This window comes from Dromaius novaehollandiae, chromosome Z (assembly GCF_036370855.1).
Source record: "Dromaius novaehollandiae isolate bDroNov1 chromosome Z, bDroNov1.hap1, whole genome shotgun sequence".
NCBI classification, from domain to species: Eukaryota; Metazoa; Chordata; class Aves; order Casuariiformes; family Dromaiidae; genus Dromaius; species Dromaius novaehollandiae.
The window spans coordinates 57,674,675-57,690,771 of NC_088132.1; the positions used below are offsets into that span (position 1 = coordinate 57,674,675).

General features: G+C 39.8%; 1 protein-coding gene across 5 annotated transcripts in view; it reads left to right on the forward strand.

Moving 5' to 3' along the window:
* LOC135325149 (ankyrin repeat and death domain-containing protein 1B-like) overlaps positions 1-16,097 on the forward strand; it is a 34,170-nt gene that overhangs the window by 15,230 nt on the left and 2,843 nt on the right. For 2 of the 5 annotated variants that reach the window (XM_064502828.1, XM_064502832.1), the window contains exons 7-14: positions 110-208; positions 3,152-3,250; positions 4,139-4,237; positions 5,867-5,965; positions 8,146-8,244; positions 11,246-11,341; positions 14,685-14,883; positions 15,620-15,751. In XM_064502828.1, the coding sequence (XP_064358898.1) occupies positions 110-208; positions 3,152-3,250; positions 4,139-4,237; positions 5,867-5,965; positions 8,146-8,244; positions 11,246-11,341; positions 14,685-14,883; positions 15,620-15,751 (922 nt within the window). The remainder of the gene's footprint in view (positions 1-109; positions 209-3,151; positions 3,251-4,138; positions 4,238-5,866; positions 5,966-8,145; positions 8,245-11,245; positions 11,342-14,684; positions 14,884-15,619; positions 15,752-16,097) is intronic. The other 3 variants (XM_064502829.1, XM_064502831.1, XM_064502830.1) reach the window with 3 other exon arrangements.

The window sequence follows — 16,097 nt, forward strand, 5'->3', positions numbered from 1 at the left end:
ACCAAAGGTTTTGTATTTAGAGACATGTTAACGCAGGCTATTGTTTTTACTTAACGTTTCTACTTTAATCTGGGTTTTAAAATATTTTCTTTGTCATTTTAATTTCAAGGAGGGAAACACAGCATTGCATCTAGCAGCTAAAAATGGTCACAGCAAAGTTGTAGAAATTCTGCTCGGACAGTGGGAAGAAATAAATGACCTCAATCAGGTGAGGACACAAATTAGTGAAGGAGATAAAATTGGAAAAAAAAAATTTTTTTTAGAGAAATGTTGCACTGACTAGACTTGATTAGTTCTGCTGCTTTCCATTGTTTGCGTCCTATTTCTTTGTCCCTCCTCCAATAAATTCAGCTCCACTAACTCCTTCAGTGTCTCTTACTCTGTCCTCTCTTCCATGCTCAATGGCCTCCTCTCCATCTTGCATACCCTAACTGCTGGTAGAATGAAAGGCAGAACAAATACAGCTGGTTGCAAGCTAAGCAGCTGATATTTCTGTGACATATAGAGGTTATATGTTGGGGACCAAAAAAGGATGGCACTGTGTAAGACAGCAGAGAATCTCTAAGGCAGAAAAGACCCGTTGCCAAGTTGTTAAAAGTTTCTTCGCTGTATCATCACTCTGCTGCCCCAATTTATCCCTGGTATGTTTCCAGAACATAATGTTTAACGTTCCCTCCTGCGGAAACCAGGAGAGCTGGGAGATATTTCCCCCATGAGTCTTTAAAACTTTCTGTAACACTTCCACATGACTTCTCTGTTCTCTTGTAAGACATTTCCCCATGGTTCCCAGCTGCTCACCTGCCATCCAGCGGTGTTGATGAGAGCGCTCAATTGTCAACCGTCCTGAAGTTCAGCTGGACTAGGCCACTGTTTTCCATGTCCCTGTTTTCCATGTCCCTGTTTGGGTGCCATTTGTGGCATATGACAACACAGACCTCAGGTAGGGTAGTGCAAAAGATCCTTTATTGAAAAACGCAATGGCCGGTTATATAGCAACCAAGCCCAGCCACTCCTCCGAGTATCTCCTGAGCATTGTGGCATCTCCTGATCCCTGGCAGGCAGGCAGGACAGGCCCACCGAGGCTGCTGGCACATAGGCAGGAAGGCACACTGTGACTGCTGGTACGTAGGCAGGAAGGCACATCATGATCACTGGCAACTCACGTGCACGCATTCTGGCCACAGATCATAGTTACCACATCATCACTTTCTGCCTTAGAGATTCTCTGCTGTCTTACACAGTGCCATCCTTTTTTGGTCCCCAACAGTTATGTGCTGGTGTGTAAGTCTGCAAGCCAAGCAAAACTCTTCAGTGTACACTATGACCTGTCTGTCAGTGAAGATCACAGAATTACTGAAGCTGGAAGGGGCCTCTGGAGATTCTCTGGTCCAACCCCATGCTCAAGCAAGATCAGCTAGAGCAGGTTCCCCAGGATCATGTCCAGCTGGATTTTGAATATCTCCAAGGATGGAGACTCTACGACCTCTCAAGATGTTAATATGGTCGCTTATTTTCAGTTTTCTGAACTTTGTAGGAACTCATGGCTATGATTTCATGAGCAGCTGAGTGGAGAGGAATCTAGTCCTCCACCTTGTTTCCAGTCCTCCAACATTTCTGACCACGTGATCCCATTCCTTGTGCTACCTTTGGTGCTTTATAGCCCTCTGGGTGACAGTTCATCATGCACACCCAGCACATACCATCACAGACACCTCAGCAAGGAGGCCTCAGATTTGTATGTTGTTCATCTGATCTCACTTGGCTGCACAGAATTGACTTTAGACATTGTCAACCCACTTTTTTTTTCCTGGGTTAGTATTGATGAGTTCAGCCAGCATATTCATAAAGTACATACTAGCTGTGAAGTTTGTATGAGTTGATACACTCATGAGCACATGTGTAATTCATGCTTTAAGATATAAAGCAGCTGTGAAGGAGGGGACTGCATGCTTAAGTCTAATCACTCAGTTCATAATTACTGCTTTGCAAGAGGAACTGTCTTTTCTGCTTCTTTTGTGGAGCAGCTGGAATGAGTTGGGTGAGTTAGTTCAATTCTTAGTGGGCAGGCATGCCCACTGCAGGAACCTGCCTTGTGGCTGACAGTCTCTTCTGCTGTTCCAGCAGAAGACTGTATGAAATGAGTAAGGGACATCCACTACTACTGAAGGTTCTTCTCTTCATTTATCAAGAAAAGATTTATGGGTAGAGGGATTATCTCTTAGCCAACTAGTCTGTTTTTTTCAGCTATGCAAGCTTTGAGACACAAGTTCTTTTGAAATTTGAAGCCCTTGTGTTTCCAAAATTTGTCCAGGAAAGGTGTTGCTTCTGCACACAGAGCTTGTACTACTTTTGGCCCTACTCTGTCATGGCTAAAAAGTGTAGTTGGAGATGTTCCATTCTGTGGATAAACAGAGCGCTCTCACCTACCTCAGCACCAGCAATTTACTAGAATATGTTGAAGTTTAATAGAGTAACAGTTGCAGGAGTTCAGGCAAGGAAAAACAGGGAATTATTAATGCTTCAGTGAATGCTGAAACACTGGAGTAACTTTAAATAAACCTTTGCATATTGTAATATTTCACATGTAGGGGTTAGGTCATCGTGCAGCTAATGTAACTTGTTTTAGAGACTTGTTTTGGAGACATGGAGATTTTGGGGAGGTGAGAATTTTGGAAAAAAAATGCAACAGGATTAGTGCTCCTTTTAACTGGTGCTGGACTGGAGAATACATCAGAAATCCATAGCATTGGATTAACAGAACCTGGCCTTTGTGGTATGCACTGACAGGATAGCATTGTTGCTCTGTGCTGAAGAGCGGCAATTTCTATCCATCATCTTTGTTTCTGTGTCTGCTGATTGTAATGTTCTTCAAAACAAAGAACACAGTAAAGAGATATGAAATAGTTATCTGTACACTTTAACAGACATATGCTGACATAAATGACATCCACCACTTAAGGGGTGGTGAGTTGTCATTTCATTTGCGCGTTCATATAGGAGCATTCCAGTGATGTTCTCTTGTTACCATCTCTCCTTTTCTGTTGCTCTGGATAAGTCTGACTAAGCTCATCTGTTTTGTGTCGGAACTTTATAAATCGGCTATACATAGCTTAAATTGGAACGGACATTTTCTCTCTCTCTGTTGGTTTAGAATGGAGAAACTCCATTTTATTTGTCTGTTGAAGGAGGTCATGAAAAATGTGCTGAACTCTTGCTGGAAGCAGGGAGTGACATCAACCTTTTAACTCAAGTATGTAAATACTTTTCCTTTAGCACGCTGTTACTGGGACATCCTGGGCTGTGGGAAGGGTCATATTCTCTCTCTTCTTTGTGTACTAACAATATATTTGTTCCGCTTATTTTTATGAAACAATAAAAGATAATCATTTTATTAAAACATAAATGGGAATGTGGAGAATGTTAAGAGTACAAAATTTGTGTGGAAGAAATATAGATTTATTTGACAGAATACTATGGTAGGGCTTTTATATTTACTGTTTATCCAATAGTAAAACATATGGCTAGGAAATGTAACCAGCTATGGGGTAATTGAAAATCCTCAGTTTTGGCAGTGTGTATCACTGAGCTGATGATAAACCTGTTTTCAGCATCTGCTTTCTGGATTCCAATGTAGCTCAGACTTCTTTAACAGCCTTGGTTTGCCTCTTGCAAGGATTTCCAAGAATTTGGGTCCAGGAGACTGAGAGCTTATTTCGTTTAGCAGAAGTACTACGGGAAAATTTGCTATCAATTAAAAAAATCTGTTAATGTGAATATAATTTCTTGTTAAAGGTCACACTGAAAGACCAGGAGATGTGTTGGAATTGTCATTGTTTGTGATACAGGATAGCTTACAAAGCTGTTTATCCCTTCTTTAAGAGAAATTGAAAAGGACTGTGGAGTGCTGGTGTTTGTTGCAATATAGTAACAATGTAAAGTTTGTTTAGTATTTACGAAAACACATCATACTAACTGGTGTCCTACCTAATTTTATATCATTTTTATCAAAGGGACCTTTTTTTGGTAAAAAGCACAAATTTAAATGAAAGATTATTTCATATGGATAGCAGTCTTCAGTTTTATTGTTTTTTCCAGCGGCAAAAACATAAGCTTTTGCTGTTTATAACATTTATTTCAGAACAATACCAATGCTTTGCAAATTGCAATCCAGAACGGACATCTATCCTTGGTCACATTTCTTCTTGATAAGAATATTGACCTTGTCCCTAAACCAGAGGTGAGCATGTATTAATATAACTTTTCTGTTGATGTCCAGGACAAATTTGTTCTGTCTTTAAGGCCTTCCTTAGAATTCCTATAGCTGAATGAGATTGACTAGCTCTTTTATTATTTTTTCTGTAAATGTTATTGATTATATGGCTTATGAATGTTTGTTAGTAATGTGTAGAGACTAACCAAGACAAGCTCCTTTTCCATAAACATGTCGAGTGCCTGGACAGACCAGCGCATTGCTGTGTAGAGGTGGCCAGGCTAACACAAAGACTGGGCAGTATAAAATGATTAGCAGAGTACCCTGCTTGGACTAAGTGGCAGTAGTGTAGGCATCCATGCAAGGCACTTCATCTTCTCGTGTGGATATCCCTATGTGAGGCAAAGAGTTAAGACCTTTTAAGAGATTTTTAACTTAAAAGACAAATAAAAACTTCAGTGTTTTTACCCTCTGTACTAAAAGCATATGCCTTCCAAATCTGCATACAGTCATTACTTGGAAGGGTGTTTGTCGTTGTTTTAATTATTCTTAGTACTCAAATCTTGTGTCACTTCAGATGCAACAGTTGTTACATCTGGGACTTTCTGTGAATAGGAAAATACTTTACACTTCTGCAGTACAGGATGAAAATAGAAATCTAGACTTTGTGATTTACCTGCCATAATCACTTGACTGTCGTTTAATGTTGTCAAGGAAGAATAATTTGTAATGTCTTTGAAATGATTTATTTTAAAGATCAGTCAGTTGTTGTGCGGCTTGTTCGCATTAACTTTCTGTAGCAGAAGCAACTCTTAAAATTGTAATGTAAGTACTGGAAACATTTCCAGTACAGTGTTGTGTAAGAGCTTTATTATTTTTCTATAGCCATGAAGAAAAGGCTGTGGTTTATAAAGACACTAATGAATAGGTCTCTGGCATTGGTGATTGGCACTGGTATGATTTTTTTTAGCCGTATTTAATAAGAAAGTGATGAATCACAGGTTCAACATGCAAGCTGATCTTGCCAATCTAATGGTTGGATTGTGACTGGTGTTGGACATATGCCACAGTTATTGTCATGAATAATCACTCAAATAAAACTTAATTTCTTTCTAGGTATAATTACCAAGAATATTAAAGAAGCAGTGTGTTACAAGAGTTTATTCCTGGAAAGTAGATTTTTGACAGTTGTATACCTGATTTAGAATTATATTGTCTCCAGTCTATTCAAGTAAAGGCAAACCAAGTTTTCTGAGGGAAAAGAAATGCTGCCCTAAATTCTTTTTCATGAACCAAAGGTAGCAGCACCTCCTGTGTATGAATACATTGAAATGAGTGCTTGCTGACAGTCTGTAAGTAGTGACTGACATACTGGTAAGCACTGTGCAGTGAAAAATTATAGATTTCTCTAATATATTTGCTGCTGTAGGTGTTGCATGAGGAGGAGGCTAGCCATGTGGCTCTTTAACTGGGTCCCTGTGGCATATCTCAGCACCTGAAGTTGTGTTTTCTGCAGCTTTAATCTCTGCCAGAACATATCCTGTGTCTTATTTGCAGGGGACACATTTTGACAAGGACCTCTTTTTTATTTGAATGAAACTTTTAATGAAAGTATCCTAGTATAATAGGTTTGTTTTGTTTTGTTTTTCTCCACAGCAGAAGAATTCCCCTCTCCATTTAGCAGTCATCAATAATCATCTACCTGTAGTAAAAAGCCTCTTGGATGCCAGTCATGATATAAACTCCTTAAATCACGTAAGAAAAAGTGGGAAGCAATGTAACTTCACTGACAAAGAAGATATTATTTGGATTTCGTTTGAAATAGAAATTACTGTTTTTGTTTCCCCCTTGTGTGCTCAAGGTGCAATAAATAAGAGGCAGTTCCCTCCTTGTCTTTTTGTGCCTGTGCATAAGTGTTAGTCGCTGGTACAGGCTGTGCTAGTACTGTTTGTGCAAGATATGGATAACAAAATGCTATATATCCAGAAAATTTTTGGATTAATTTCTTGTTTGTTATGATTTATGAATAATAAATGACAAAAATGTCTCAGAGATATGGATCTTAGAAGGAAACCCAGTGCAGAGAGCCATTTGCCTGTCTTTAGCTTGCAGGAACTCTTTCAGTATAAACTTTCTAAAGTATACAGAGAGAGAGATCTGTCACAGGCTCTCTTAACCTCAAACTTGTCCCATTGAAAAACTAGTCTGATACACAGAGGTTTGATTGATTCAGGTTTTTTTCTCTTAATTAATGACAATTCTGGGCAGGTCTAGTCATATAGTTCTAGATTAGAGAGGTTCTCCTCAATCCTTTTTTAATAAAAAGCAATGAAATCCCATGAACACTAGTGCGCTGAAAGAAATATCAAGGCTTTCCAAGTAAATATAGAACACTGAGGATACAGAGCTATTCTGTTTATTTTTATGTGCATTGATTTTATTTGGGGGGGGGGGTGGAAGCAATAGTCTTTGTGCAATCTGTGGCTTCCCCCAGCCCATTGTTCATTTTATTGAAATTTATATGTTTTTTTTGAGGGAGATAGATAACCCCTGAAGAGTCTATTATTTGTAGCTAGAGTCAAAATGTGTGTGGTGATAAGCTATCTTATTGAATAAAATAGATAATTTTGTAAACTTGTCACAGATATCTTTTAGAAATATTACTTGTGTTTTCTCTAGTATACTTGAAGTTACACACAATAGATACATACATATCTCTAAATTACTGAAGAAAAAAGGAGGATGTTTTGTTGGAGGAAATTTGAGGTCTTGTAATCAGAGTGTATATTCTCAAAAAAGCTTGCGTAAGACTGTATGTTGAACCCTAAAGCTGGTGTGTCTTGGTGTGTAAGGATCTGTTTAACTCTGCAACCTGTAAGTTAAGGTATGATTTTAATAGTTACATGAGGACCTAAAAAGTGCTCTAAGCACATCTGCAGAATGGAGACTTGCATCATTAGAGGAGTGTAGGCACAAAAACTTCAGATTAAAAGGTTACTGTGTCATATGAAACATACCGTGGGACATTTCCAGATGTGCAAGATTTCCATAAATGATAACATATCTTATTTGCTGCTAAAATACACCCACAAAAGTCTGGAATAGTTTCCTATAATTGAGAATACTGAAGAAAAGAGCAAGAAGCAAATACTTCTTTGTGACAGGAATAGAGATCTACTCTGATCATTAGACTGCTGAGCCGCCCCTGCTGCTTGGTGGTCGAACTCAGTTTCTTGATTATATTCTATAGAGGAATAAATAATTAGATTTTATGTGGGTAAATGGAGCAGTGTAGAGACTACACAACCGTCATTTTGGACCCAAAGATTAGACTTGAAGCAGAACATCCCTATCGCTGTACTTCTTGTTAATGGTTTGGTTTTGTTTAATGCTTTTGTTTGTGGTGTAAGGATCACTGGACCCATTATGGAGCAGGTAGACCTCTGTTTTACACCTTCCCCTCAATCCCACTGTTTGGCAGTGCTGGCTAAGCAGCTCTGTTGTGGACTGTGGCACAATGTACTGTTGAAATTTACGGATATCCAGATGTCTTTGCACGAATTTCAGCAGGGAAAGGTTACTTGAGAGGGTGATATGGGGGTTGGCAGTCACATGAAGCACTCTGCCCCAGACACCTTAAGAGGACAGCAAGAGTTTGTTACATTTCAATACATTAGAGGGGAATGATGCTAACCTTTTCCTGAGCCATCTGGAACTCCTGTGTATTTTCCCTGTAGAGATCCCAGATGCTCTCTTGTTTGCCTTAAACAAAATTGGCAGTTAGATCCTTCAAAAGTTAAATGCTTTCATTCTGTTCAGTATTTTCTAGCCAAGGCCGTCTCTTGTTGTGAATCTTATTTAGTTTTAAATTGTAAGCATTTCCATTCTAAGGGGGAGTTTGGCATATTATATTTGTTTGGTGTTATCCATTCCAGAGGCAGGAAACCCCTTTACATCTGGCAGCTGATCTTGGCAATGTGGAGCTGGCAGAACTGCTGCTGAAGGCAGGCTGTGATCTCAAGACTGTGGATAAGGTATACGTCATATAATCCTCACGCGAGCCAGGATTATGTGGTTTTGTTTTGTTTATAACCACCTTCTCAGAGATGCAGGAAGCGTATGTTTCCAGCCATCTTTTGTAAAATGAATGCAGCTAAGCATTATTTGTTACAAAGGAAGTTCCTTTTAATATTACCTTGTTACAAAAGAAGCTCCACTTTAGTATTGCCTTGCCTCTGCAGCTTGCAGAGATCTGAAATTGCTTTGGTGAAGAGCTGTTTTTGCATTCAGACATGGTGAAAGCCAGTGTGCTTAAAAACATAAAACTTCTAAACTCTGTAGTTTGAAGGGTAAATGCCACTGTCAGACCTCGGATCTGAAAAGGATGAGCGAGTCTCACAGAGCGCAAGTGCTGTGCAGCCATTACAGCTGTACACCCACAATCAAGTTCATTGCCAGCAGAGATACAGACAGTTCAAATTTCACTAACTGCAGTGATGGTGAGTTTGCTCTTTAGTACACTGGGCCATCTGAAATTGGTGGTGCCCAGTGTCCGTGAGGAACTGTCCCAGATGCATTCAGGTGGGTGCTTAGACCCTGAGGCATCTATTACTGAAAGTCCAGTCTGGAAAGACTAAGGCAAGAACGGCAAGGACTGGAAGAAGTACCAAAACAAAGAGTCTCTGAGGAAGTGCCTGTGTAAGGAGAGATTACTGAATCTGTTTTTTGGGGGGTGGTTATTTTATTTTATTTTATTTTATTTTATTTTATTTTATTTTATTTTTTATATTTTTATATTTTTTATATTTTTATATTTTTATATTTTATTTTATTTTATTTTATTTTATTTTATTTTATTTTATTTTATTTTATTTTATTTTATTTTATTTTATTTTATTTTATTTTTTGTCACTGCTAGATTAAGCCTGTCCTTTTTATACTGTTACTGCTATATGGATTTTCTGTGTGACTGAGTTGACATCAGATGTATAGACTGAGCAAAATCTAGGTCTTCATTAGAGAAAAAAGAATAGAGATAAGTAATTTTCATGCACAAAACTGTCTGGATGAGGAGTAAAGCTTCATGGAACTAGTATCACCTCTTTGTTCCCCAGTCTGAGAAGAGGCTCAGGGCTATGAGTGTGAGTGACACGGTTGATGTGTTTTGGGAGGCTGAGGCAAGGTGCTGCAATGCGGTTAAGTCATGCCTACACTAGCCAGAGAACTGTGATTCTGATACAGGCTAACTCAGACTGAAGTCCTGTCCACTTTAGACAGTGCCTTGGCTATTGGAGAAATGTCTCTACCTTTTTATATTCCAAAGGGAGACACTGAAAATTACATCTTGATGCTCATTCTGACCTTAAGCACCTGCAAGCCTTTGAGCTGGATAGTGCCCTGATGTAGCAGTGTTGACAGATTTCAGGGCATGTTATGAGCGTGTGGCTTTGTGCCAGTACAAATTCTGTCATCTTTCTGCACCGCTTTTATTTCTTGGAATAGCTGTTTCCTTGTCTGTTTGCTGGGTGAGTCCTGGGGCCATTTCACAGCTGGGAACGTTGGCAAGTACAAGAGTCTTTGAGCTGAACTGGTACTGGGATGCTAAAGTGTTCCCCTGCTTACTCCCTGAACAGCAGGCTGGGAGAAGGGGAGCCTGCTTGGGTTGCCAGCTCTGTGTTTTTCTGGTGTCTGTTCCCTGACAGCAGGAATCCTCAGTCTCCAGGGTGTGTAATGCATCTGTACGAGTTGCCTGCTGTTACTGGTCAGGAAATGCTCTCTTGGGAGACTTCACTTCCCCCTGTCTTCAGGTGTAATTTTGATAGGATGCGCTGATAGCCAGGAGAGTGCTTTCGCTGCATAGCTGGCATGCTGCATGTGCACGCAGGATCCCAGTGGTGCATGAAGCTAGCAAAGGAGGCCGGGCACCCTCTTTTTTCTGCCTCCCACCGTGGGAGTGTAGAGTGGTTTTCCAGAGCACTTGGGCCCCAAGAAGCTCTCACAGTCTGTGGTGTCTCCTTATGTTAAGTACTTCTATGTGATAAAGATTTTGTGAAATGTAAAGTCTTCGGCTCCCAGTGTGATGCTTTCTACGAATGGGATAATTATAACGATCTTGAACAGAGCCAGGAGCTAGAACTTAAAAGGTATGTATCAGTCAGGGAACTTCATAATAGCTGGAGAGCTGAAATGCCTTAGAATTTAATTACTGAGCCTTCTAATTTTAAGGGGTTGGCTTCTTTTAGGCTTAATTTTCTAGAGTGCCTAGCCTTTGATGTGTGAAAAATACCCTGAATATTCACACCTGAGGCAGCTCTGCTCAGTGGAAATCCACTGAACGTGGAAGATTACAGAGAGACCCCTGTAAAGCCATCGAAATACCAATACATCAATGTTTTGGTAATAGATTAGTTCAGATAAACTGAACAGTCCTCTGTAACTGGAATTAAAGCAATGGCTTTTAATTCCTTTGATTGTCTGTACTACCCTCAAAACATGGCCTTCAGTTGTGCACTCTTCAGTTGTCATGATAAAGTCATGCACACAGCCCGCTTCGTCGTATGACCCAGCTTCTCTTACCACCTAGAACAAGACATGGGTTTATCCTTGGGAGTTTTGCAACTTTATCGCACCATTCATCTGAAATGCCAGCTTACCCATAGCAGGGGGATGAACTGTGTCTGCAGCAGTTTTCAGTCTGTGGGTGCCTGGGATCCCACTAACTTGGAAACAGTGACTGAAGAAAGCATGTTGATAAAAAGTGTGCAGCAGTCTGTGTGTAAAAGGTTTCTGAAGCTGACTGTACCTCACTAGAAATTTTTTAGGGGCCCACATGATGGGAAAAATCGACCACCTCTGGATTCAGGGGTTGCAACTCATACAAAGCATACAAGAACTTTGATTGTAGCTGCCTTGAAGCTATAACATTGTAGTAGATGTATTTTCTTGAAAAAAATGGTAGGGCTCTGTAAATTCTATAATGTATTCATCCTCATACAGATATGAGATCATGTTATGATTCACTATCTCTGCTTTCAGCATGGAAAAACTGCACTAGCTGTGGCATCAAGGAGCAATTATGCCCTCATCGTAGATATGATCATTAAAGCAGAAAGGTACTATGCTAGAAAACAGGTAAGAGACATCTTTCACTACACTAAAGGAAACTGTAAGGGAAGAGCTGATCCTGAACTTAAAGTGCCTTTTGCCTGAGATGGTGTCCTCTTGACAGGTTTTAAGACTAGCCTTGATAAATTGGGGTTAGGACTGCAAATTGGAAAGCCTCTATCCAGTCCAGGTTTTGTCCCTGACAAGCTGTAAAATTGTAGACAGAACATACCATTTTCCAGCAACGTGCACTAAACACAGAGAAGAAGGGGTGGAGACACATCCTGACCCAAATTCAGACTGTGCCATGAACATCAGAGTCCAGACGATCCCAATCCATGTTGACCCACGTGTCCTTTGGTACAGCAAAATCCGTGTTTTAAAAAAATGGAGTGCAGGTGTCTGTTGTTCCTTTGCCAGTGAGAGCAGCGAGCTCAGCTACTGCAGTGAGCACTCCCTCTTCTGTTTGATGCAGTTAATTACAAAACTCAAGAACCAAAAGGGGAAAGAGCCAGTCAGCCATGTGAAGTAAGGACACTGATTAGATTGGCCTCGATTGTCTGAATTTCTAAGCCTGTTTCCTTAGCTGTCACACTTTTTTTTTTTTAATATAGGCTGCTTAGTGATGGCACAGGATCTTGATTGGGACCATCTAAAATTCTGAGAAAGTATTTAGTCTGATGATGACATTAGCAATGAACCACAAAGAACGTGCTATACCTACATACTTGCTAATATAAAAGGGAAGTATTTCAAACGATGGTGAAGGTTAATTTTAGGACTTATTAACGCTCCATAAATAAATCAGTCTTGTATTGGGCTGCTCAGTTTTTCCTGTTTGGAGAGACAGTTTTATGCAAGCTCCAGGAATTGATTAAATCTGTTGGGTTTTGACATAATGCAACCTAAAATCCCTAAGCTATCAGAAAAGCTTTCGTTTTCAGATTGGTGCTAGTGAGGGAGTAAAAGTTGTCTATTTTTGTTGCATGCACCATAAAAACTGCAGCAAGAAGGTGCTACAGCGATTTATGTAAAGCAAGTAATTCTGTGAGCACCTGAACTAGCAAACTGGGCTAAAAGGACTGGTGAAAGGAATTTGATTGACTCTGTTTCAGGGTGTAGCTTGAAAACTATTTTGCTGCTCTTTCTCATTGCTCAGCTGCTATTTAAATCTATAACCTCATTATCATTCCTGCTTTCTGCTAGTGAGTGTTTGTTTTACCAGATTAGACAAGTGTTTCTCAGGGGTGGTACAGGTGTACTTGATCCTGCCTGTGTGCAGGCACACGAACTAGCTGGTCTTTAACCATCCCCTCCAGTCCTACATGTCCATTTCTGTGATATTTAATGGTGCAGGGAATTGTGCTGGTAAATCACAGATCTAGATTAATTCTAATGAAAAACACATCCATGAACTGCATGTGTTGCGCACAGCTGATTTGCTTCAGTTCAGGGTTGTCAGGTACGTTATTGTTTCTTTCATCTCAAAGGCAAATTAGAAGTGAAATCGTTTGTTGCCAAGGAAGATCCGACAAGTGTGATGGCAGTGAGCAAATAATGCTCCTAACCTTTTGGCATTGTTTACTGAACTGCCTGAGGAGAAGAAAAGATGTTTAAGCAGATGGTTTTCTTCAAGAGCTCAACAGATGTTGGGAAATAGAAATATAAGTGTTTGTATCCCATTACCTGAAGCTAAGCACACAGCTTTTGGGAGCAGTTCAGATGTTACAGCTGTGGAATATAAAGTTGTTCAAGTAGTGTTACCATGCATGAAACTAGTGTTTTGAACGATTATTGTAAGAACCATCTTTTTATTACACTGAGCTGACTGTGACCTGTGACAAGGCATCTGTTACAAAAAGAAATGTCACATTACTGTGAGGAAGTGCATGATACAAATTTGTGTGAAAGACTGTTGTCTTCTCTGTTTTTCCTCTTTTCTGTTTATTGCTTCTACCCAACCCTTCCCCACCCTAGCAGCAAAGGGAAGCTGTGGTGCTGCAAAGGGAGGAGAGAGAAGATTTTGTCTTATGTTCGTTTTTTTTTTTAAACCCAGAAGGGAAGAGCTCTCCTGGAGAGAGCCTGAGCCACTAATCAAGGCTACCTGGTGACATGTCCTAAACCTCACCTTGCATGCTTCATGAAGCATGAGATAGACTGCATCAGAAAAATGTAATCTAACATGTATGACAATGCCTAATTATTGAACTGAGGTTTTTTTCTTGCAAGTCTCACATAAGGTTAGGAAATAATACTGTTATTACAATTCTTGGCATTTAATCTAAAATGGAGTATTTTATGCTTAGCACTTCTAAAATGTAGCATGCTGCCATTTCCTTGTCTAGTATCTGCTTTGTCATCCTGTATCAACTTCCTGAAGAGATTTCATTTTGGAGACTGATTTGAAACAGGACTAGCATGTAAACACACTGAAGTATCAAAGTAGTTTGAGCTCACCTACACTAGGAAATAGCATTTCCCCTAGGCAGTGCTCAACTGGGGCTGAAATAACTGCTGGAAACCGCTTTTGCAGAGGTGCCCAAACAAGAAGCTACCAACCCCATCATTCCTGTTTCAGGCAAGCCACAGTACTATAGCAACATCATTTTTAACCTGGTGGGTAATAAGCCTGTGGTTTAATTATATTTTTGGTTTTGGTATATGTATATGGTTTTGCCCATGCAGGCAGTAAAATTGGATCTAGGTTCAATGCACATGTGCTTATTGGTGCTTGGACACTTCAGCTTGCAAGGCCCCATTCAGCAAACCCAATGCTTCATACTGCCATCGCGTGATCTAGTTGGGCCTACTTCAGCCAAGCAGAACCGACGGGGCAAAAATAAGAACATTTTGAGAAAGTCTCATGCAGATAGTGGCTGGCCTCATTTTAGGGAGACGTTAGCGTTAAAAGAAGCAAGAGGAAAGAGTAAGAACTGTGGCTGAACCCCAAACACATTTAAAACATCACTTGTAATGTAGACACAGCCAAAGAGCATAGTAGTGCTTGAATATTACTTCATATTACTATTGTGTATCAAGTGCCAGAGAAAATAAGTGCTGTCTTTTGTATTTAACTTAGTGATACATAGCAATAAACACAGGAGGTCTTTTTTTCCTGCCTGTTTTGTTAAAACTATAATAATGATGTCATCCGTTCTAGGATATCTTCCAAAGGTATGAAGATTTTTTTTCCCAAAGAGCTCTGGTAGCCAAATAAAATAGCTAATTCTTATAGTTCCTTTATCTGCACTGTGCAAATCACCTGTCAGCAACTGCATGTGACTGTATAGACCACAGTGTTCACTTCAGGATAAGCAAAAAAAGCGTTCCTATCTTCATTACAAAATTTATCATCTGCTTTCCTTTTTAGGAACATCTAGATCATAATGATGCTGAGTCAGATTTTGTTTTGTCTTTCAAACAAGATCACAGTACACAGACCAAGCAAATCCGTTCCTCCCTTTGGAATCTAGCATACAATCGGTTAAAACCCCAGGAATGGAAAAAACTGGCTCTGTTCTGGAAGTTCACAGATGAACAAATTAAAGCTATTGAAGAACAATGGACAGGTAAGAATTATTTGAATGGCAAGACATAGTATATAAGTAATATAAATCATGACAGCATATAGTTGCTTTTTAAGCTATGAGAGTATCCCAGATGTGTGTTGGCCATACTGCTTTCATTCAGTTTGTGAAAATGAGGAGTGATATAAAAACCTGAGGTGAATGGATACAGCCTTTGTCCCTGGTTCCAGGCCCATTCTGTGGCAGTAGTACAGGCCACTTGCATTCTCCCTCTTTAGCTAAAGAAATCCTCATCTTTGGGAAGCAAAAATAGGAGCAAAGAGCAGCAGGGACAGGTCTTGCAGTTCATGTGCTGCTGCAAGGGAAGCCTTGGGCAACAGTGTGAAAGAGGAGGCCCTTGTTCATGCTCTACTTTCACAGTCCTTATGAAGCAGCACTCTCTCTCTTTTCAGGGAATGCTAGTGTTGGGAGATTGATCTATCTACAGCACATATTGCACTCATTTACTATCACTCTCAGGGAGTATTTCAAGAAGTTAAAAGTGAAAGAAAGAAATTAATTTTAAGATGTGTTAGCATTGATTTTTTTTCCTATTAGCCTTCAGTTAAAACTACTTTTTTACCTTTGCAAGTCTCAGTCTTCATTTTGCTTCTAGGTGAGAAAGGAAATAAAAGTAAATGAATAGGTTTTAAAGCCTCTTGGAACTCTAAAAGTGCAAAAGCACAAAATAAAATGTTTCCAGCATATGGAACAGAAAAATGCTTTGTGTATTGCATAGGAAAAAAAAGTTATAAGGAACATGGACACAGAATGCTGCTCATCTGGTTACATGGTATATTGCTGGCTCATCAGAATCCTGTCAAACATATATATGAAGATCTGATGGAAACAGGATTTCAACGTTTAGCTGGTAAGTAGTTTTGTGATGTAGACAGCATATTGTAGTGTCCTCTGCACAAATACAGTGCAGTGCCGAGGTTCCTGCCCTGCTGGGGGAGATGTGTAGCTACAGCAGAGCTGGAGGACATTCTCTTCCTTCTGGGAATCTACCCTCAGTAGGGGTTGAGGTTGGGTGAGGAAGAGAGTTAAAGTCAGATTTGGCATTTCTGAAGGAAGAGAAAAATATGCAGACTCTGCTTTCCCTCCTTTGCTCGCAAACATGGTTAAAATGTGATCAGCTCTTCTTCAGTTACATTAGCGCTGACCTTGTAAAGAGCAGTGCCTTCAAGCAAGCGTTTCCTCCTCTTGCTTTACAG